Here is a 22,288-nt window from a genome sequence, read left to right on the forward strand (position 1 = left end):
GTGATTCGGGAACCCGTCAATCTCTCAAAATGGTCAAGGCGGACGTGCGGAGGGATTACTACGCCGACCTGGGTCTGACCCCGAGCGCGGAAACAGAGGAGATCAAGAGGCAGTTTCGCAAGCTAGCGCTCAAATACCATCCGGATAGAAACCCCGGGAAGGAGCTGGAGTTCATCTCCAAGTTCCAGGCGATCCAGGCGGCCAATGAGATTCTCAGTGACCCTCAGCAACGACTCAAATATGACACGGATCGCTTGCGCGCCGGTTACGGCAAGCTTTACGGCCCTCCCAAAGCCAATACCGCTCGAAAGGCACCTCCGAATCCCTATGCATCCCCATATACTCCGAAACCTCAACCTCCGAAGACCCGTCCCCAGTCTTTCCATCATAGTCCATCTGCTGGCGCCCAACGCTATGCTAGCTACGCGCGAGCGGCCCCGAAACAGGCATGGGAGAAGAGGCCAGATGAAGGGCAAACACGAGCCGATGCTTACAGAGGGTTCCAGGAGATGAAGGGCAATGCTATGCCGGGTGGCTGGTCTTCTTTTGACCCCCGCACCGGTTATGCTGGCACCCCACCTAGACCTAACGGGCAGTCTCCAAGACCTAAATCTGCTTACGAATACTTCAAGAAGTCCCCCAAACCGACGAGTCCCGAGCCGACTCGGACGCAGTCCGCAAAGAAGAAGCAAGGGTTCGCTCCGCGCGCTGCTGGTGGCGATGAGCCCATGGCCGCCAATACCTCTGCGTATACGAGCGTTCCCCGGGCTGAGCGTTCGCAAACGCCCAACTCGTTTTACGCTCCAGCTCCCTCACCCACGGCTAGGAAATCAGCAGCAGCCGCGCAACATCGGGCAGAGAACACAAGTACCCCAGACATTGAACGAGTAAGAAGCAGATATGCTACTGCTGGCGGAGAGCGCACATTTTTCTCGAGTGCCGGCCTTGGACGCTCTGCTAGCATGCGCGATTCGACGGCCAGTCCTCAACCCCGTCCCAGGACCAATCCACCTAGCCCCACTCCTCCGGAGAGTGGCAGACACCGGAGCGCTAGTCCCAAGTTGAAGAAGGATAACCGGAATTATACATCTACAAGCTCGAGTGATTCGGAGGATGATGACTTCTTGGCGCGCAAGCCCAAGGCGGTCCCTAAAAGCCGGCTTCGTGCCCATAAGAAGTTCAGCGACTTCCACACTGAGAAGAGTCGTAAGACAACTGGTAAGCGATATCATCATGAAGAATTAGTCTACCGCCCGCGGTTTAAAACCTTAAAAGAGTAGCTGGGCAACCGAGTTGGTGAATGAGGATAGAATCTAGTTGCTAACGAAGACCTTCTACTTAAGGCCTAGACTCTGAGAAACCCAGTCCACCCAAGAATGCATTCGATACATCTGCATTCTTTGGCGACGGGAGTCCCCTAAAAGCGTATGTTGAACTATACCCATCAATAGGTCATAAGTTAACTGGTTTACGTGTATAGCTCCGGCGCCTCTAATGCGGACGCACATACCCCGAACAGGAGTTTCAAGAGCAGCAGCCATGAGCAGCTTCGTCAGCCATTTTTTGCCCGGAGCTGGGAAGGCACAGACTTCTTTGGTGCGGCGCAGTCAGACAAAGAGTCGCAGGATTCACGCGCACGAGGTCGAAGTGCGAACCGGGACATTTTCGGCCAAGCAACGGGCTCTACAGGTGCTTCAAATCCCAAATCGCCGCGCTCAGAGTCCGCGACCTCCCAACAGCCTACGCCTTTCGCCCAAGCGAAGTTCTCTGCCGACGCATGGATCGAGGAGCTGCGAAAGGCGAACATCTCGTGGGCCGTTCCGACTACTGATAACGCCAAGCAAGCACAGCCGACTGCCTCACAGCGCCAGAAGAGTCCCCGGAAGCAAACCAGGCCTGGAGTTAAACCCCGGCCCACTGCCCAAGCCAGTGTGGCTACTGAAGCTGAAGAAGCCGAGTCCACCATCAATGGAAAGACTACTCAAGAGCCAGCCAAGACCGATACTGCTGATGTAGAAGCTATGGACGTCGACGATGTTCCGCCTGTCAATACCACCGCACCAGCTGCAGAGCCAGAGAAGGCTAAGGTAGACGAGGTCAAGGAAGATCAGCCCAAGGAAGACCCAGCGAAGGCAATGCCCCCACCGAAGATGAGGCCAACCTCCAGGAAAGGAAAGGTTCATCACACGAAGTCATTTGACTTTTCCAACCTCACCAGCACAATGCCCTTCACACCGACCAGCAATGGCGGCATTGACGACCTGCAAGACATCCAAGCCAACCTCCCATTCGAGTCCCGCCCCAACGTCCCCAGGACAACAATGCGCGATGTCCGAGCCCGCCAATTAGTCTGTCCGAACCCACCAAAGCGACCGACCGCACCAGAACTAGTCCCCATCAGCGCAGGGTCCCAGCAACTCGGTCTCCCTCGAGCAGCATGGGAGCGCTACGCCGCAGAAATGAACACATACATGCGCGAATGGAACACCTTCAACCGCCGTATCCTGCGCCACTTCAACGCGCGCCAAGAAGCCATCGAGACAGGAATGGCTCCGAACTGGATTAGCGCCGTTGGAGACTCCGCGCGTCTCAAAGTAGACGCCCAGGACCAGGACGACGAAGACGACACCAAAAAGGCTGATGGCAATGAAAGCGACGATAGCATGGTAGCCGGCAGCGGGAAAGCCGGATTCAGCGCCTACTTGCGCGGACTGGATGAAGATGCCAAAGTCATGAAGCATTGGGAAGTCGCGAGGGAAATGCACCGAGAGTGTATTCTGAAACTTGGGGAGATGCGCGAGTGGATATTAAATGGGGGCAAATTGGTATAGTTATAGAGGTGTATGAGCATGAGCATGAGTATAGCTCGACAGAGGCGTTTAAGAGACGGCCGAGTATTATTGATACTACTACTATCGATTGCATTGGGTACGGGCGTTGGCGTTATCTTGCTTACTTACTACTTACTACTGTGGCATTTGGAAGACGGGAACACATACATGTATCATAGTTCTATCGTGGTCATGAATTCGTTTGATATTGGATAGAGAGTATAATAACGAGTTGTCATCTCATCCCTTGTCTCTTCACGCCTCGAAATCCTACATAGTATTGTCTTCCACTTAGTCAGTAGCAGGTCGCAGCATAACTACTAGGCACCCCACTATTCTATCAATCATACCAACTAGTAGTATCTTCATAAGCCACGTTCCGAAGTCTGGGAGTGTTGAATCTATTAGTTACTTACTAAGTACTAAATTTTTTTGACAAGAAACTCACAATTACTTGTCAATTTTGTTGTAATAGGTATATATGAGAGACTAAATAGATAACTTCATCCTTTTCAGTACTATTCATTCATTGAATTGAGACATACAGTATTCGCACTGCTACTGCTACTGTTATTACTACTTGTACTTCTAAATGGCATCTGAGAGTGCTTAGCGCTGTGTAGTAAATAAATGCGCAGCAAAACTAACCGTGATGAGGTTTCCTCATCTATACTCAGATACTAGACATGGTGAAGACTTCATACTGTGACTAGCGCACACGGGAGACTTAGGATGCTCTTCGCAATCAATTGTCTACTCAGTACCCCATCTTTTCATTCCATCTTCCCCTTCCCAGCAGACAAATACGAACGGTTAAATAGCCGGACAAACATATAGATCAGAGGCCCAAGATACAAGCCCCCCAACAGCAGCGCGCCCAAGTGACCTGGTGTATGGAGACAGGGAAGCACGGTGTGCTGCATTTCAACGTGGAGATCATCATCCCCACCAATTGAGATGCGCGCATGCGGTGCATCATACGCAACGAACAGATAGCATAAACCCAGGATATACCCACCATTAAACTGCGCGATCTGTACAGCCGTTAATGTCCGCTTTAGGCGTATGGGGATTGCTATTTTCATTGTCCGGAGAGCATAGTATAGGTACTGCACGATTACCGGGTCCTCCCTGGTTAGCACTATCCGTAGAGATATAACGTATACAGCAGCAGCAGCAGCAGTATTATAGAGCTTATGGACTGACCATTAATGCATGAACACCGCTATTCAGAAGTGCAGCCACCAAGCAGTGAGGCGACGTCGAACGCATGAGCGCCCATGAACTCAGCATGACTCCGGAATGGTGGTATGTTTGTAAGAAGGTGCTTTCTTTTCCCTTCAGGATCAGGATCATCGTGTCCGTTACCTCATAAAATTTGGACATATACATGGCCCAGCAGAAATATCCCACGCCTTTCTGCCATAAGCCATCACCATTATCAGTATCCCATACAGCGGCAGTGGCGTTGGGCACGCTGGTATGAAGAGTGGGCCTTCCTTCAATGTGACATAATGTCGCGGTCACATGCGCAGAATATGACTCTTGCTTTATGGACGGTAGGTTTGCGTAGACTGTTGAGAGCAACCCGCAAGATACCCATGCAGAGAAGACCGAAAGACCGATGTTATGGAAAAGCACAAGGTAGTGAAAGAAGCGAGTCTGACTCAGTCGCCATGGCTTGTGGCGTCTTTTGCGATTGATGGAGTTGAGATAAATGATGATTAGGACATATGAGCTCGCAAAGATGATTGGGAATGCGATATGTAGAGGACAGTCATACACCTCGGCAGATATGTTGAGTGGCCTACTCCAGGATCTTTTTGCATCTGCTGGACGGAAAATTGGGGTGTGATGGATGGATAGGAATTGGATAAGATTAGCTGGTGGTAGAGAAAAGTGCAGAGATAGAGAGTTGTTCATTCTGGAGTTGTGAAGAGACTCGAAGGGGAGACTGCAGTACCTTCCTCTTCGAGTTGGGACCATCTGGGACATGGCTCCTTCTTGAATATGCTTTAATAGTAGACAAGGGAAAGACGGAACATTCTCTGCCATTTAGGTTAGTGGTATGAATGCAGCAGTCAACGCTTCGAATCATCACGGCATGGTGTACGAACAATCAGCAGCAGCGATAATTCCGGATAACCTGTTGATCATATCCATGATTCGGCTTTATTTCTGTTTATTATAGTAGTATTCCTCTTTTGTCAATTACCGCACAGTATAAATACTCACTTTTTTGCTATTGTGAAATCAGTGACGATAGTATAGTAGCAATGTAGCGTTCCTCGGGTGCTACTTTTATTGTGTACATCCCTGGCCAACCTCCTGCCCGTGTAACCCCTTGCATCCCCACTATCTACTGTGATGTGTAAACATTCGAAGTCTCACCAAAAAATGCCTGTGAAAGTCTTCGAGTAGCATGTTCTAGTGCCGGGGGTCTGCATATGGTAATGTCCTCATGTCTTTGACATTCCGGAATAAAATGTCTTCACCATACCCATTCATATATCCTCCTTATACCATCCATCATCATAGCACTATACTTACTTAGCCATCTTATATCAATTGTTATTGTATAGATCTTGTATCAAACCCTCCCTAGTGTCTCTTCTGGAAATGAGGGTCTCTAGCCGAAGTAGGCAATAATAACTCACCTCTGCCGAGATCACCTGACTCACAATGTCTTCTTATTGCCTAGCTTAGGGGTTCGTAGGGCACTAATCTTCAATAGGCAATGATGTATTGTGCCGTCCAATACCGCATCCGACCGACCCCGCCGCGGGGGACGAGCACCGGTACCGGCAATACGGAGACCCTAAGAAGGAGTCTTGGGGAGGAAGCGGGAAACACCGAAAAGGCCCCGCCCAACAACCGGATTGGAGGGTAACGGTATGGTAAATAGTAAGTAAAAGGAATGGATTAGTAGCAGGAATCACTCATGGCTATCGTTTAGTTACTCTGTATAGTAAACTGTGGCTCTGCCTCTTCTTGTCTCACCGAGTTCGTCCCGGCCCCCGCCGCTGGCTGACTTGACTGCCCGCCCGCCCATATATCATTCTTTGCCTCCGCAGCCAGTTCCCCTCCGCTGGTTCTTTTTTCGGCTTTTGGATTTTGACGGTCGCGAGGTTTTTCTACGGAACCTACGTTGCTGCTCCAGTCACTGCAGATTGTCTTCCAAGATTCGTCTCAGTGTGCTTTAATTGATCTTTACTCTTCTATCTTATCCTCTCTTACTCCACTTCCTTTGAGATTGTTGCTGCTGCTCTCTTGAGATCAGTGACTCATTTCATCCCGCATTCAGTGCCCCGCGTTGCCGTTCGATCTTGACTGACTATTTTGTCTTCTTGCTTCGCACGCACACCACAAATACATTTACCGCTGGGTAAATTTGCAATTGAGCTGCTTAATTGAAATATATTTCGTGGCTTTAACATTCAGTTCGATAATCATGGGTGTCACAATTGTTCTGGGTAGTCAGTGGGGTGATGAAGGTGGGTTGTCATCTTATTTACCCGGCAGTTCACAGGTCGATTTAAATCGATTGATTGATCGATTGATTGGACTAACGTAATTGGGGCATGGCTGATTTATTGCGATTACAGGAAAGGGGAAGATTACCGATATGCTTGCGCAGGAGGCTACGCTCTGCTGCCGTGCCGCTGGCGGCCACAGTAAGTCTTTCCTTCTCTCTCTCTTCGGAGGATATTGTTTAATGGAATGGATAGATGCCGGTCACACTATCGTCCACGGTGACAAGACCTACGACTTCCACATCCTTCCCTCCGGTCTCGTCTCCCCCGCCTGTGTCAACCTGATTGGCGCCGGTACCGTGGTGCACGTCCCTAGTTTCTTCAAGGAGTTGGCTTCTCTGGAGGACAAGGGTCTGGAGGGCGCTGGAAAGCGCATCTTCATCTCCGACCGTGCGCACGTTTGCTTGGACCTTCACTCCGTCGTGGATGGCCTGGAAGAGGCCAAGCTGGGCGGTCGCAAGGTCGGTACTACCGGCAAGGGTATCGGTCCCTGCTACAGTGACAAGGCCGCCCGTCGCGGTATCCGTGTCGGTGAGATTCTCGACGAGGCTCTCTTCGAGCGTAAGCTGCGCTCTTTGGACGCTGGCTACCGCGCTAGATTCGGCGAGCTGGATTACAACGTTGAGGAGGAACTTGCGCGTTTCAAGGTAGGATGACCTCTCCCTCGCCATGTATTGTTGGTCTCGGAAGCACCTTTCCAGGAGCATCTAACAAAACCAGGATTACCGTCAACGCTTGGGCCCTTACATTGTCGACCAATTGGCCTTCCTTCAGAAGTACAAGGACGCCCCTAACACCCTCGTTGAGGGCGCCAACGCTCTCATGCTGGACCTGGACCACGGCACTTACCCCTTTGTGACCTCCTCGTCCACCGGTCTGGGCGGTGCCGTTCAGGCCCTCTCCCTCAACCCCACCAGCATCAGCTCTATCATCGGTGTCGTCAAGGCCTACACCACCCGTGTCGGCTCGGGTCCTTTCCCCAGTGAGCAGCTGAACGAGTTCGGCGACAAGCTGCAGGGCGTGGGTAAGGAGTTCGGTGTCACCACCGGCCGTAGACGTCGTTGCGGTTGGTTCGACATGGTCCTGTGCCGCTACTCCCACGCTATCAACCACTACACCGCTCTCAACCTGACCAAGCTGGACGTGCTCGATGACTTTGACGAGATCAAGGTCGGTGTTGCGTACATTCTGCCCGACGGCACCCGTACGGAGAACACGATGCCCGCCGATCCGGAAGTCCTGGAGAAGGTCCAGGTCGAGTATGTCACCCTCCCCGGCTGGAAGAGCAACACCATGGGTGTGAAGAAGTACGAGGACCTGCCTGCCAATGCTCGCGCGTATATCGAATACATTGAGCGCGGGTTGGGCGGTGTTCCCGTCAAGTGGATCGGTACCGGTCCTGCTCGTGACCACATGATCTGCCGCGAGTAAAAGTGGTTGCTAAATACCGTTCATGACAAAAGGTTTGTGTTTTCTTCTTCATTGTGTTTGTTTATAATATCCAAAGACCCGGTGTAATCGGGATGGCTTCGTATGCAATGTGTATATGGATGATGTGATAACTGGCTCATTAGAGGTAGACGATGGTTGGGTATAGAGTACAGTTCGGAATTTACTTGTTATTTTCAAAGAGAAGTGTAGCTGCTTTCCATTTTAAATAGTTGTATTCCATAATGCAGGTACCACGGTTCCAGCATCCTCCAACGTCCATCATCTCTCCTTGCGTGTAACTGTCGGCAATCGGGTACGGGAAAAATGCCTTAGGCATGAACAACATGAGTTTCCTATCGAGTCGTCCAGCACAACGAGACCTTGATCAACAAATCCAAGTAAACAAAGTAATTCCCACAGCATCAAAGATCATAATTCGGTCGTAAGCCGTACATATGCCCTTCGCACTGTCATACTGTGGTAGAATGATGATAGATACCTTTGCCGGCACATCGGCCATTTTCGGCTGGGCGGAGCACCCTCCACCAATCAGAGGCACGACAATATGATGACCGTATTCCCGATCGGACTCCCGAGGTTCCATTCTCAACTTCAGTTCACCTTTGCATCTGTCACTTGCTGTGCTTGTGTCTATCTAGCGCTGAGCATCGCGGTCACCACACCTCCCACCTCCTCCACTCCACTCCGTACAGCGAAAGCAGATCCTGCAAAATGGCCTCCATCGCGCGCCAGTCTTCTCCCCTCCTCCGGTCGGCGTTCCGCGCTCCCTTCGCGACTAAGAATGTCGCGCAGGTCGTGGCTTTCCATGCTTCCGCTAAGAAGCAGATCTTGCCTCCTCTGCCTCGTGAGTTTCTTCATATATATGAATTGGATGCGATTGGATATATGGGATGGGTCATGCTAATGGGTTGGTGGTTGCAGAGACTATTCAGGGAACGAGTACGTGATTTCTCCGGTTGTTCGGTTATCTGGTTTTGGTTTCTGTCTACGGGAATCGATATTCGGGATATCGACGTTGCTCGGACAGCCATGATTGAACTTGAAGGGCCGACATGGATAAGATGTTTGGAATACAATTCTGACAGCTCGACGCAGTGAACGACCCCGCTCCCATCCCCAAGTCTCACCCTACCGAGGGTAGCTACCACTGGACTTTCGAGAGGTGCGTTTAACCCTCTATTCTGATATCCATCGGATATACATGGATGGGTCGAAGGATTGATGAGTATGGAATGGAGAGCTAACAATACCAGAATCGTCTCTGCCGGTCTTGTCCCTCTCTGCATTGCTCCCTTCGCTGCTGGTTCCATGAGCCCCGTCATGGACGCCGTCATCTGCTCCGCTATCGTGGTTCACTCTCACATTGGTTTCCAGTACGTCTTTCCTCCCTCTCTTTGCCGTAATAAAGCCGCGCCCGCCCGCGCGTGTGTGTGTGTGGATTATGAGACTAAAGGCTAATAAATAACAGCGCCTCCATCACCGACTACTTCCCTACTCGCCGTGTCCCCAAGACCCACACCTTCATGATCTGGCTGCTCCGCGCGTTCACCCTCAGCACGGCCGTCGGTCTGTACGAGTTCGAGACGAACGACGTTGGTGTGACGGAGGCTCTCCGCCGGGTGTGGAACGCATAGACTCCTAGGGATGTGTGCTGTTTTGTGACATGGTTTTAGTTTTATTACTGCTTGTGGTTTGTTTTGGGCGTATGTGCCGCTCTCTGCCTCTGTGTACATGTTCTGATTCCTATATTTTGGCTCGTCGAGCTATAAAAGATGTACTTTGAAATATACCTTTACTTTTTCTATCATCATTCACACTATATACATAGACTACCCCCCAGATACACAAACTTCAGAATAACTACTAATACCCCGTAGTATACTACTACTCAATTACTCCTCTTCCCCCTCCCCATCCTCCTCATCACTTCCCCCCTCCCCATCCAACAAATCCTCATCATCCGCCCTAACCACCACCTTCTCCATCAACCAAAGCGCCTTCTTCAACGGCAACCCCACCACATTATCAAACCCGCCCTCAATCCTGTCCACAAGAATACTCCCGAGGCCCTGAATCCCATACCCACCCGCCTTATCCGCGCCCTCTCTTGTCCTCACATACGCCAAAATAACCTCATCACTAACCCCCTGATCAAACCACACCTTCGTCTCCTCCAGACAACTCTCCAACGCATACCCGGGAACCCTCGCACTCGCCAACGGCGTCATCGCCACAAGCGCCGTATACACCTTATGTTCCCCCGCATCCCTCAACCCCTTCAACATCGCGATGTGATGCGCCTCGCTCCGCGGCTTCTCTAATATACTCCCCGTGGAAGTGTCCACGATGACGGTGTCCGCTGCAAGAATGAATGGGTCACCTTTCGGTGAGTCGATTTCCTGCGCGTACACGGCTTGTGCCTTCTGCGTGGCGGTTTGGAGGACGTATTCGAAGGGGGGGAGCGTCTTGGGTAGGTCTTCGGGTGTGTTGGACGGGATTATTTCCATGTTGGGGAGGGAGAGGAGAGAGAGGATTTGCCGGCGGCGAGGGGAGGATGAGGCCAGGATGAAGCGCTTGGAGCGCAGGTGCGTTAGGATTGGGAGGGAGAGTGGGGGTGGGCGGGGGAGTAGGGAGGCGCGTTTTTGGTGGTTGGGTTGGTTGTTGGTGCTGGTGGTGGTGGTGTAGGCTGGTGGGGGGTCGTCGGATTCGAGCTCCGTTTGGGAGAGGAGGGATTGTTTGCTGTCGGACATTTTGGATATGTGTTTGGTTTTGGATTGTGGGGTGAGAGGTTGAGGTTGTATAGGTGTTGGGTATATATGGTCGTGATTGGGGGGGTTGTATGGTGGTGGTGGTGTTGAATTTGATAGACGGGCGGTGAGACTCGGCAGTTGTGATAATGCAGATAGTAGATAGATACGGGATAGTTGATACGAGTTGGGCGTGCATGTGATGGCGGTCCATGCTGCATGTTTATTGCTTGGTTTGTATGTTGAGTATTGGGGATTAAGGTTAAGCTTAATGCTTCAGGAGAGTTGGTGTGGTACAGTATCGTCTCCCTGCATATGGTTTCGTTTACTGTCTACTCCATATGGAAAGCTGCATGACAGTAGTACCAAGTGCCATTTCCAGTCTGGCTTCAACATGTAGTATCTGCTAAATAAACAACTGAGCTCATAATGCCGCCAATGTATATATGCAGCAGTGCAACAATCTCAACAGTAACAATCAGGACCTTCTCATCCCTATATACCAAATACAACGCCATCCCGCCTCAAGACCCTAGGCCGAGAAGCCTCCGTAGAGGCCAAATAGAAATTACCACAACCATCGCCCATTGCAATTGCTCAATATCACCACTACCAATCAACCGGTCAAGACCCAGCGCCGGACTTTTTCCTTTCCAAATATCATTTAAGAGTCGCGTGACGCATGTTGCATAGTCTCATCCACCTCAAAAGCAGGTCATAGTCATCATCATCAACAACAGCATGCCGCTCGGACCTCGGCAGCATTAGTTGCGAAACGAATCATCAATGCGCCCTCCACGACGCTCAATCTCCGCAATCAATTCCTGTCGTTCCTGCAGCTGAAGCTGGATAAAGTCCACCGTCTTGCGAAGCACAATACTCTCACTGCGACCCTGGCCCTCCAAGCCAGGCACCAGCTCGGTCAATCGATCGAAGCCCTCCCGAATTGCGGCGCGGCGTTTCTGCTCCGATGCAATGTGGTTATTCTTCTTTTCCTGCTCGGTGAGCCGCGGCTTGTCCTTGTCTTGTGCGTTGGCCGCTGAAGAGGCCGAGGCGGGCTTAGAGGAGTTGCCGGTGGGTGTGGTGGATGGGGAACGGTCGTCGCGATCGTCGGGATGGGTGTTTGTGCCGCCGGGCAGGGGAGAGTAGGATGGTTCCGAAGAGCTGGAAGCCAGGGAGGCAGGAGGTCGTGCAGATGGCATCGTGGTTCTTCTGGGAGTATATAGGAGTGGGCGAGAGAATGCGATTGTTGTCGTTCATACAACGACTATCATGTGCTTCTTGCTGGGGTGGGATTTTCATGTGACAAACCAAACAGGGTAGTTCTGCGGGGAAGAGAAGAGCAGAGAAAACAGAGAAACAACAATAATATAGATAGGAAAGAGAGAGACTGAGTGGGAGATAATGAACGAAGAGTACGATGAGATATGTAAAGAAAAAGGAGACAAGACTAGAGATTCATTGCAGACCCCAGCTCATTAGGGGGGAACGAACTTGCTGGGTTTCTGGACCAATGGAGCGGAGGTCCATTAATGGGAACCGCGATCGACTTGAAGCGGAGGGTACCGTAATGATCTAAGATTACCGCCAACTGGCCAGTTCCTGGATCGCGGCCTCACCCGCGTAACGTCATCGATCGTTCAGGTTGCTTCTAGATTCCCTCAGATACCTTCTCTTCTGCACCTCACCATTATATTGTCTCCATTCTGCCTCCCCCCATTCTAGAGATACAATTAGGCCTGGAAGCCTACCCTGAGGTTGCGTCCTCTCGGTCTTCGTTCTCTCAATTGATCGACTCAATCTATGACTTCACACTAGCGCTGTTTCACTACTACGTACTAACTTAGATACAACGGCCAAGCAAACCCCGATTCGGAGATAAACGCCACAACATGACTAGTCACGAGCATCTCCGCGGCTCCTGTCAATGTGGGAGAAATCAGTATCAGATCCGACTGCCCGACGACATAACTGACCATGCCCACGTTTACTTGGACACCGGCCGAGACAATCGTACGTCACACTCCGCCTAATATATACTTACAATAGTACTAACCACAAAATGGACAGGAAGATTTCACGCAGCTCCATTGACAGCCTGGCTTCGTGTCCCTCTAACCTGGTACCAATCTCACACTCAATCCTACTTCCCCGATGAAACACACAGCACCATCCGTCGCATCTTCTCCCCGCACCATGCGCCACATACCCAGCGGGTCTTTTGCGGCTACTGCGGCACGCCACTCACATTTTGGAGCGAGGATCCGCGCGAAGAAGCGGAGTACATGTCTGTGTCGATAGGAAGTTTGTTTGGCGATGGCCAGCGCATGTTGGAGGACTTGGAACTGTTGCCTCCGGAATCGCCTCCCCATTCTTCGGATGAGGAGAGGGAAGCAGAAGAGGAAGGCGCTGGGCCTGCAAAGGGAAAGGGAAAAGTTGTTGTTAGTCCGGCTACTGCGCAACAAGACACCCGCTCGTCAGATGTGGTCATTCCATCTGGGTCGGCGGTCTCACGGAGTTACAGACATGGCACACTGGGCGGGATCCCGTGGTTCGAAGAGATGGTGGAGGGCAGTCGGTTGGGAAGGATGATGAAGACTAGGCGTGGAGTTGGGGTTAGTGATGATCAATCTACGACTTTTGAGTGGGAGATTAGCGAGTGGACGAGCGATAGTACGCAGGCGGCGGGGAAACGAAAGCGCGGTCATCATACTAATGTGGAGGATATCGAATCTACTTAGAGAGTTGGTGGTCGATGTCTGATCTGGAGTCCGGAGGCCACTCATAGTGTACTTAGTCGCTGAAGACCCTCTCAAACAAGATCATAATAAATTGACTGTAAAGAGCAGAGAGACGTTATCTCGGATTCTACTTGTTCATGAAGCATGACAGTAGAATGCATGAAGACATATATGTTCGTCCTGCAAGATCGATCACACAGATCGCTGGTTCACTGCATCCAAACCTAACAGGTGAACAGCAATCACACCGACAAGCCCAATAACTAGTAGTAGATAATTTCAAATCATACCCTAAATTAACTCCACCATTCCACAGGCGCGCCTCCCGTCACTGCAAAGCTTCCTATTCGGGAATCGCCTCGCCTAAGTTGCCGTATCTTCACAAAAGTGAAGGACAAGTTTGCCTACCTTGCACAACATAAAACACTTGAGAATCCTCATCCTCTCTTTCTCGCCTCTTCTCAAAGACATGGTGGGTGATTGTGGCTCTTGCCCAGTCACCCTCCATGCCTTTATTCCGTTGTTCGAGTATCAAAGCTCTTGTTAGGGCATGTTGTTCTGGTTCTCTTTGAACTGAACGGGAACAGCATATCTCTGTGCTGGTGACGCGTCGTCACGCAGGGGTACAGACAAGGGAGCTTTGTGCGGAAGGATGTCTGCTGTGTAGGTTTTCGCTGGATAGCTTTAACCCTTGTTCGGCCAAAATAGGATGATTACTAACCATGATAATAGGTTGGCTGCATATGTACTCATGTTGGCTTTTGAGATTCGATGCTTCTAAGCTGGACAGACAATATCCCCAGATCGATGTTGTCTCTAATAGCCCTGATGGAGAGACTTGTGTCCTAGGTCAAAGAGAGAAGTCCAGGCTGGCGATGAAGCAACCCCAAGCGATGACAGTCCACATAACGTGTCTGCTTGGTCTATGTTTCATACCTGGAGCCCTAAGGACTCAATGCATCAAAAAGCATGGACCACGTATAGATCACCAATGTCTAGCCCCTGGTGTGGAAACTGCCAACTCTGTGCCAAATATTGAAATGCAATTCATAGTCCTCAGCTTATGATAGCACCCACAACGCAAAGGGAATGTGGTATCTGTGGCGTGACTGTTGCAAGAAGTGGAATATCAAAGCCGGTTCATTCGAAGACTAGTCAAAGCGCAACAATTAAGACGCATCGAACTTAGTACTGCCGGACCCTGAGACGGAAGCTATCGTCAGTCAAACTCATTTTGTCCGGGAGTATTCTGAAAAGCAACAAGCTTGGCAGCCTATGACATAGAATGACCAGCCAGTCTTCAATGTCAAGATAAGGGATTGGCTTAGCTCTCGTGCAGGTTCCCTGCCATAGAGGCCCGGTCATTGGGAATGACGCAAAAGGCAAAATATATCGAGTTGGCTAACCTAGAACGTCCAGACAGCTCCGTTTTGCAGAACGGATGCTGTCAAGTTCCGACTCCCATGGTTAGTCAAAGGAGTACTGTCCATGACCACTGAGTATATGAGTGGAAGCAAGTGCAGCCTGAGCTCTCTCTACCTTGTGGGTCTTTCTGTCCTTGACAGCCTGCCAGGAGCATATACATGCAACCTGGTGGCCAGTCTGGGCCTAGTCACCTGGTATCAGAGACCATTACGGCAGCACACCATACCCTCCCGGTGAATGCTGTGGACAGCCCTCTTGATGGTTGTTTCTTGCCGTCAATCTTACACTCGCCCGTCTTGTCGTTTTGCAGGGGCACACAGCTTTCGTTTGCTGGTTGACCAAACCGGGCAGGAATTGTCTTTCTGACGGATTTTTCTTGCCCGGCCAACACTCGCTTCTTCCACATTCTCTTCCGCTCCGTCTACTTTCATTTCTCAGGCATCTTCTGCTTCATCTTGCAGCTCCCGGCTTCCCTGTATTTGTTGAGCAGCGCGCTCGTCTAGCTTTTCTGTCTGCTGGCTTGCTTTGAGACCAAGATCATCTAGCATCTAATCTTCTCTCCTCATTTCTCGCGCCGTGTTTTGATTTCTTGAGATTTTAACACACTAATTCCCTCACTGCACTTGCTGTATTCTATACAGCACGCTGAAGGTCGCGTCCATCCTCTGCTGTTCTTCTCTCCATCTGTCATCTACAAAGACATCTCGTCTACATCTCCTCTTAAGAACAGCATCATCATAGTTGCTTCTTACTTCTGTCCCTCTTATTCTCATCTCCAGAAAAGCAGGAATACTCTCGCTGAGGTTCCAAGCTTTCTTCTTTACAGTCACAGAGTTGCGTGTTTTGAGACTACTTTCATCTCTTCTACTTCTCATTTCAAGAACAACAGCAGCCTACTTGCTTTCCACCTCTCATCCGCGTGTTCAAGACAGTCGGGATACTCTTGTCTAGGCATTCAGCTTCCTCTTCTACAGACACAGATTTACGTGTTTCATACTATACACTTCTCTGCATCTCTTCTCAAGAACACCAATATAATACTTGCTTGTTATTTCTTCCCCTGTCGTTTCGACTCCGAAGAACAGTCGAGATACCCTTGTTGAGGCCATCAGTTCTCTCTCCTACAGACACAGAGTTACATCTCACTTATATCGTCACAGTCTTCAAGGGTTTTCTGCTACAGACACAGTAGAGTGTTTTTGAACTACATATCTCCTCACGTCTCATTCTTGATTTCAATCTTCATCTGTGTCTGATACACTTAACGTCTCATATCTCCACTATGTCTTCCAACTCGAAGAACGTTTCTTTCAGATCTCCCCTTGAAGAAATTATCTCTCCTGCTGAGAACACCAGGGCCACGGGCCGTGAGGATGGTCGCTGGGATATTAGAGGTGAGCATTGTCTTTTGCTCTTGTGTTGTCGAAAGTTGGATATGGTGTCTTCTGAGGGAAGCATCTACGATGGGACTTGGCGTCGGTGGTTGTGAGCCTGGTATAGTCGTGCCTGAGCTTATGATTGCTACGCATCAGAGTCCATGCTGTCTTAGCACAAAGGTGTATCACATTCTTACTGCTCTGTGCTAATTTACTTTCCAGGAGCCACACAGAGTGGTTACCCATACACCCGGGATATCAATCCGCCTCAGACGATCGCTTATCCATCGCCGTATAACCCTAGTAGGTACATGCTGTCGGATCATGCAACACTCATGCTAACCCACAAAAAGATGATTCTACTTTCTGGCGGGACGCAGGAGTAAACAAATATACCGCCTTGCATTCCCACCCAGTCCACCCACTTCGTATCTCCAGCGGATACACTCAGAACGTTGGCGCAGAAGTCGAGTCGTATTCGCCACAACGGACGCGTGCAAGCTATGAGCTGCGTAGTGCTATTCCCACTGCTGTAGACAGGCGCCAGGCATTAGCCGAGAAACTTGCTGGAGGTGCTCAGGTAGCAGAGGTGTCTTGCATGCCTCACTACCAACATCTAATCGAAAGAGCTCACAATGCACCAGACTGGGATGACAACCAGCGCGAAAACCGCACTCCTCTCACGCAGCGAGTAACTCGTCTGCCACATGGCCCAACTCTGAAAATCGCATCAGCGGCCGACGAGATCATTATGGGAACAGGTAAAAGTAACCTGAACTATGCCGTTACCCAATTGTCGGACCCCGCGAAACTTCGGTATGTTGACAGGCCAGTGTCAACCGAGCAAACAAGCAGCGACGACGACGAATACTCTTCAGACTCCTCGCCAACCACCCTCCTCCCAATCACAAAAGATGCCGACCGACCCCCCATCCCCCCCAGAAATTCCACAAGAAGCGGGGTTGGGGGCCAGGCACGACACAACAAACCAAAGCCAGCGCCCGAAAACCAGACAGAGCTCTTTTCCGAAGATGCATGTGCGGGCGATGAGCCGCCACTCACGCCACGCCAACAATACATCGAGAGACCGTCTTCTTCCGGCGCTGGTACACGCAACCAAACGACCACACTAGTGAGAGCAGGAGACTTGACCATCACTTTGTCGGAGCCTGTCAGCCCTTTCCGTGCCCCTATATCTCGCAATACCTCAATGCCAGAGGTCACGGAGGATGCCACAGCTCACGATAGGTTTCCACCACGATCAATCTCTCTCCAGCCACTGCGAGGTCTCCCAGCCGAAATTGATAGCCGCGGACCTCATACTACCTTCGATGAGATCATCCCGCCCGTCTCAAATGCAACTGTCCGGAAGGCCTTTAGCCTCCGTAGTATCTTGCAGAAGACTCGGGGTGCAGAGAAGAGTCGTGTGGGCCGAGCTACCAAATCGAACTTGCGAAGCAGCAGTAGCAGTGCCGGCAAGACGGCTTTCAAGGGCAGAAAGTCTGGGAAGAACGCACGCAACCCAACGACTTCGCTTGGAGCTATATCAACGCCGATAGTTGTGCCTACTCCCTCATTGTTGCAGCAACTTGGAAGGAACCACATCGACCTTAGCCCAAGCCAAGACACTCCTGCATATCTACAGCAGGCAGTGTCGACACTGTTCAAGCCCGCCACTCCGGAATCACCGAACCGCCATGCTCCGCCAACATCGTTTGCCACGCACAGTATGAATGCCATGGCTGGGCATCATGAAACCCTGACCATGCCTCCACTTCCTCTGTCTCGCCCTACAGAACTTCGCAGACCAGAGAGCAACGCAACTAGTGATGCGGGAGTGCAGACCGAACCATCCGCCAACGGTTCGGCCTGGACCTGCGCACACTTCGATGCACTCAGTGATTCCGTCTGCAGAAAAGTCCGAGAAGCGAACACAAGTGCACAAAGAGACCAGTACCTTGAGGTAAGTCTTTCAACTCTTTCCAGATCTTGTGCAGATGACTGATGATGTAGATAGATGGCTCTTGAAATTCAGAAGCTCCTCGTCAACTACCAGCGGCTGGGAGAGGTTGTTGAAGACACTTCTAAGTTCCTCAACCAGAAGATGATTGAAAGGAAGTCGATCGAGACCAAGCTTCGAGCTATGATGGAGGAGTCATAGGTTAGATTTTGCCTTCTGCTAATCAGTGTGTGAGTCAATTGAGTATAAGTGAAGGATATTTCCAGTCATACTTACCAACAATATGTGGGTTCTATTCCTTCACTTGTCCCTCTTCTCTTATTCTGTTTCGTTGTCGCCCCACACCTTGCTGAGGTGGGCAGAGAAGTAAGAAGATCATCAAAGGGAAAGAATGGAAATATGTCAAAGATTTGACAACCCAGCTGCTGTGGCCTTGGTATTCATTCGTAGCTTTCTCACGTCCTCTTAAAAACCTGATGCTAGTTCTGGTTCGTGTCCTCTCTACTACTGTTCATTATCTGAGCTCAGACAATATGACAGAAGTGGTGATTGAACGAACGGTAATTCCACTGAAAACACTAAGAACCAGGAAAGTGAGCTGACGTACTTGAAGATGTCGATAAGGAACATACCTGACGCGATATGATGATCTTGTGGATGGCCACTCAGCCTGGCCGGCAGGCGCCGGTCAGGCTGAGGCGTAGTAGACGGAGATGTAGAAACAAAGGCAGTGTGCGAACTGAAGAAGAATTTCACAGGGGCACAACCAACACAAGCGAGAAGAAGGCGCCTCAGGCGCGATGTTCGCATGGTGAATGAGCAAGCGAATGAATGAGAGTGACTCGCCACACTCATCTAGTGCAGACAAGCTCTTTCGCTTTCGCTTCTTTCTCTACCGCAACAAAGCATCGCACTCTCCTTTGTTACATCGACACCCCGGCCAGGTTCCTTCCCTACGTACGCCTCCGAGTCTGACTTGACGCTGGTAGGGTCAAGTAAACTACTAGGTGGGTTTGTTCAGCTACCTTAACAGTATCGGGTCGACTGTCTTGACCTCTACCATCTTTCGTTCCTTCCATTGTACTGCATCCTCACGATATACACGTCTGCTCACTATCACTTACACTATGATCTTTCCCCTGAGACTTGAGCTCGAGCCTGAGATTCGCAGAACAGCTTCTGTGCCCACTTATCCTTCTGTTGAGCGCCTTGATAATAAGTTACACATGCTTGAAATGCTGACTCTCTCTTGATACCAGGGCCTTGTTGAAGCCATCATGGCCAATCACACCAATAGAAGACGAGGAAACCGCAGACAACAAGAGGAGCCCTGCCAGCCAAGTCTGTACTGTGATCCGTCGACTATGCGTCAGAGCACCTTTGGTCCTGAGCTCCCTGCCGTTGCTAGTGCACCTGTGCATAACACTTTCAACCCTAATCTGCCTCAGGCAAACCATCTCGCCATGCGATTGGATCACCAGCAGAAGGAAGTGGAGAATTGGAACAGAATGCAAATGGAACAGTTCCGTTTTCCAGGCCCTCAGCCGGTGAGTATTTTCGAACTCGAATAATCATGTAGAGAAAGCTTCTAACAAGCGCTCTTTCAAGATGTATGAGGCACCTGGTCTAGCTCCTAATGGACCTCCACTCAGCCCTGAAACTCGTGCTATGTCACCAATGTACACCATGGCGCCAATGCACTACGCACCCTACGCTTTGCCTGCTACTGGGCCCCTGATTGTGGGATCGGTGCAGCCCGGAATCTCTGGAGAAGGTGAAACATTCCAGGGCCTTAAAGCAGGGGCGAGCGAAAATACCAGAAACTGCTATCCCAGCTCTACCCTTCGTGGAGATGCACCTGAGTTCGTCCCGAAATCGAAACGCCAAGTGACTGAGTCCCAGCGTTTGGTCCCAAATGCCAATACCGTGTTCATTGTCAGTAGCACCGGTCAACACATGATGCGAGGACGGTGAGACTTTGGCGACCTTTTCCGCGGATAATACACTGCGTTGTTATTGTCTTTTGGAGATGCCGAGGGCTAGTTGCTTTGCTAGTTTCACACTTACTTAGCTTTCACCTTTGAGACAGACCTCATAAACATTGGAGCAACATGGAAAGCTGAATCTCTGGATTGGGTCTCTCTTACCTGCTGTTTTTTCTTGTGGTTCGTCTTCGGTAGGAGCTCAATCGGCTGGGTGCTCTCGCTTACGTGGGACTCTCATGGCTTCATTTTTGCTAGATAGATATCAGCCAATCGGAATGCTAATGAGAATATGACATCTGCTCTGATTCTGGACCGTGACCTTTGATTTGACAAAAGATTGGCTGCGTACCCTCCGGCTATATCTGCCACTTTGGGAATGAGATTCTGTAATCCTTGCTGATATGACTTGATTGCCTAGAGAAGTAAACTGCTTGTCCAATGGTTACTTGGGCATTGCCGCTACCATTCAGCACGTCTATCTTATCAGGCTGCAACTTTAGCCCCGGTACCGATCCTATTCCTGTAACCTACGTAGACAGCGATGAGAATAGAAATCCCGACGAGTGTCACACGGGCTGGCTCGTCACACCCCAAATCAAGCTGAGGGTTTCTTTTGCAGGCCGTCTAGCGCTTCCTTTATCTTTCAACAAAACCAAGAGGTCAGCGAGCAAAGCTTGTCACTCAAACATACTTCCATTCATCCCACTCCAAACCAGAAATACTGCCTTAATTATCACAATGATGCTCGAAGGAGTCGCATTCATCACCGGTGCCGCATCAGGTCTATACTATCACCTATTCATCCCACTGCACTCCTCAAGCAAATCACTTTGAATTAATACTCTACAACAGGAATCGGAAAAGCCACCGCATATGCCCTCGCCCGACACGGCGTCCGCCAGCTCGCTATCGCTGATGTTAACTTCGCTGCGACACAGGAAACCGCCCAGGACATCGAGGCCCGCTTCAGTGGAGTGAGAGCGCTCCCGCTGTGCATTGACGTGACCGATCCGGTCTCTATCCACGAGGCTGTATCAGAGACGGTGAAGCAATTCGAGCGGATCGATTATGCGGTCAATAGCGCTGGGATTGCTGGGCCGATGGCGTATTCAGGGGATCATGACATTAACGATTGGGAGAAGACGTTGGGGGTCAATTTGCATGGAGTGTGGATGTCGAGTCGGGAGGAGATTAAGGTGATGATGGGACAGGAGAAGAGGGTTGATAGGTGAGGCTTTCGATTTTTTTCCAAAGTTGGTATGATGAGGATGATGATGGGGTTCGGTGTGCTAATGCGTGATGTGTGCTGCTTCCTCTACAGTCCCCGCTCATCACGAGGTGTCATTGTCAATGTCGCATCTGCGTATGGACTTGTCGCGCCGTCGGTCAATATACCCCTTGTTGCTTATTCAGCTGCGAAACATGGTGTGGTTGGGATGACCAAGGCTGATGCTATTGTCTACGCGCCTCTGGGGATCCGGATTAATGCTATATGTCCTGGTTATGTTCAGACACCGATGATCGATCAGATGCCTGATGAAGTGATGCAGAAGGAAGTGGCGAGAGTCCCCGTGGGGAGATTGGCGGATGCAGAGGAAATTGCGGACACGATTACGTTCATGTTGTCGCCGATGAGTAGCTATATGTATGGGTCTGCGTTGGTGGTGGATGGGTAGGTCGTTCTTTTCTTGGTGGCTTTTGCTGGATGGTTTTGTGCTGACGATTATAGGGGATTTATTGCGCAGTAAGATGGGGATGGCTTGGTGGGCGTTTGCTGTTGTGTATGTGTATGTGACTATGTGTAGCCTAGGAGGGTGAGTTGGCGGTGGCTCAGACCCTCGGCTGTTATTGCCATTCTGCTCGGCTATCGGGAATGCATGCATGATAATGTCCAAAATAGTGAAGATGATGCCAATGCACAGCTGACACTTTTCGCGGGTTGCCTGAAAAATCGGAACAGCTTTCCCCTTCGGGATGTTTGCTTTTCACGTCTGCTTCCTTTCGCTAATCATAGCGCAAATGCCTGTCAGGGTGAGATTTTCGAGAGTTTTCACTTTCACTCATCAGCTCGCCAACTCACGGCTGTCAGATGACAGATGCTCTTAGGTGACTGGCTACGGCGATGCTGATTTATGATGGTTCCCATGCTGGCCTGTTCTGCAGGTAGCTATGTGAAGAGAAGCACACCGGAAAATTCTCGGTTTTTAGTCATGCTAAGACAGCAAATTCAACTACATA

The 22,288-nt window shown here is 50.4% G+C and overlaps 10 protein-coding genes across 10 annotated transcripts; 7 read left to right on the forward strand and 3 right to left on the reverse strand.

The window, feature by feature from the left end:
• Window positions 1-29: 29 nt before the first annotated feature.
• BO83DRAFT_395213 (DnaJ domain protein) lies at window positions 30-2,831 on the forward strand (the record flags this gene model as incomplete). Its single annotated transcript, XM_025533064.1, has 3 exons — window positions 30-1,218; window positions 1,344-1,425; window positions 1,481-2,831. 3 exons carry the CDS (start codon window positions 30-32, stop codon window positions 2,829-2,831), a joined length of 2,622 nt encoding a protein of 873 aa, XP_025392768.1.
• Window positions 2,832-3,604: 773 nt separating this feature from the next.
• Window positions 3,605-5,053, reverse strand: BO83DRAFT_352575 (elongation of very long chain fatty acids protein; the record flags this gene model as incomplete). Its single annotated transcript, XM_025528999.1, has 3 exons — window positions 4,949-5,053; window positions 4,038-4,879; window positions 3,605-3,940 (listed from the first exon to the last, which is right to left on the reverse strand). The coding sequence occupies exons 2-3, from the start codon at window positions 4,824-4,826 to the stop codon at window positions 3,605-3,607; spliced, it is 1,125 nt and encodes a 374-aa protein (XP_025392769.1). The 5' UTR covers window positions 4,827-4,879; window positions 4,949-5,053.
• Window positions 5,054-5,932: 879 nt separating this feature from the next.
• Window positions 5,933-7,976, forward strand: adB (adenylosuccinate synthase ADE12). Its single transcript, XM_025528201.1, has 4 exons — window positions 5,933-6,325; window positions 6,437-6,505; window positions 6,560-7,011; window positions 7,085-7,976. The coding sequence occupies exons 1-4, from the start codon at window positions 6,283-6,285 to the stop codon at window positions 7,793-7,795; spliced, it is 1,275 nt and encodes a 424-aa protein (XP_025392770.1). The 5' UTR covers window positions 5,933-6,282; the 3' UTR covers window positions 7,796-7,976.
• Window positions 7,977-8,405: 429 nt separating this feature from the next.
• BO83DRAFT_413703 (CybS family protein) lies at window positions 8,406-9,622 on the forward strand. The gene is made up of 5 exons (XM_025534509.1): window positions 8,406-8,660; window positions 8,738-8,755; window positions 8,912-8,978; window positions 9,070-9,189; window positions 9,285-9,622. Exons 1-5 carry the CDS (start codon window positions 8,528-8,530, stop codon window positions 9,448-9,450), a joined length of 504 nt encoding a protein of 167 aa, XP_025392771.1. The 5' UTR covers window positions 8,406-8,527; the 3' UTR covers window positions 9,451-9,622.
• Window positions 9,623-9,669: 47 nt separating this feature from the next.
• BO83DRAFT_374612 (nucleotide diphosphatase) lies at window positions 9,670-10,647 on the reverse strand. Its single transcript, XM_025530242.1, has one exon. It carries the CDS (start codon window positions 10,564-10,566, stop codon window positions 9,709-9,711), a length of 858 nt encoding a protein of 285 aa, XP_025392772.1. The 5' UTR covers window positions 10,567-10,647; the 3' UTR covers window positions 9,670-9,708.
• A 270-nt stretch (window positions 10,648-10,917) lies between these two features.
• On the reverse strand, window positions 10,918-12,068 carry BO83DRAFT_374613 (uncharacterized protein). The gene has a single exon (XM_025530243.1). The coding sequence runs from the start codon at window positions 11,763-11,765 to the stop codon at window positions 11,328-11,330; it is 438 nt and encodes a 145-aa protein (XP_025392773.1). The 5' UTR covers window positions 11,766-12,068; the 3' UTR covers window positions 10,918-11,327.
• A 376-nt stretch (window positions 12,069-12,444) lies between these two features.
• On the forward strand, window positions 12,445-13,428 carry BO83DRAFT_405102 (uncharacterized protein). Its single transcript, XM_025533774.1, has 2 exons — window positions 12,445-12,576; window positions 12,634-13,428. The coding sequence occupies exons 1-2, from the start codon at window positions 12,456-12,458 to the stop codon at window positions 13,302-13,304; spliced, it is 792 nt and encodes a 263-aa protein (XP_025392774.1). The 5' UTR covers window positions 12,445-12,455; the 3' UTR covers window positions 13,305-13,428.
• A 2,583-nt stretch (window positions 13,429-16,011) lies between these two features.
• BO83DRAFT_413707 (uncharacterized protein) lies at window positions 16,012-18,403 on the forward strand (the record flags this gene model as incomplete). The annotated part of the gene is made up of 4 exons (XM_025534510.1): window positions 16,012-16,123; window positions 16,328-16,408; window positions 16,459-18,068; window positions 18,123-18,403. The coding sequence occupies 4 exons, from the start codon at window positions 16,012-16,014 to the stop codon at window positions 18,264-18,266; spliced, it is 1,947 nt and encodes a 648-aa protein (XP_025392775.1). The 3' UTR covers window positions 18,267-18,403.
• A 939-nt stretch (window positions 18,404-19,342) lies between these two features.
• BO83DRAFT_433796 (uncharacterized protein) lies at window positions 19,343-20,039 on the forward strand (the record flags this gene model as incomplete). The annotated part of the gene is made up of 2 exons (XM_025535715.1): window positions 19,343-19,612; window positions 19,674-20,039. 2 exons carry the CDS (start codon window positions 19,343-19,345, stop codon window positions 20,037-20,039), a joined length of 636 nt encoding a protein of 211 aa, XP_025392776.1.
• A 749-nt stretch (window positions 20,040-20,788) lies between these two features.
• On the forward strand, window positions 20,789-21,798 carry BO83DRAFT_422864 (SDR family NAD(P)-dependent oxidoreductase; the record flags this gene model as incomplete). Its single annotated transcript, XM_025535064.1, has 4 exons — window positions 20,789-20,831; window positions 20,903-21,278; window positions 21,372-21,722; window positions 21,780-21,798. 4 exons carry the CDS (start codon window positions 20,789-20,791, stop codon window positions 21,796-21,798), a joined length of 789 nt encoding a protein of 262 aa, XP_025392777.1.
• Window positions 21,799-22,288: the final 490 nt, after the last annotated feature.

This window comes from Aspergillus eucalypticola (genome assembly GCF_003184535.1).
Source record: "Aspergillus eucalypticola CBS 122712 chromosome Unknown BO83scaffold_2, whole genome shotgun sequence".
Lineage (NCBI taxonomy): Eukaryota > Fungi > Ascomycota > Eurotiomycetes > Eurotiales > Aspergillaceae > Aspergillus > Aspergillus eucalypticola.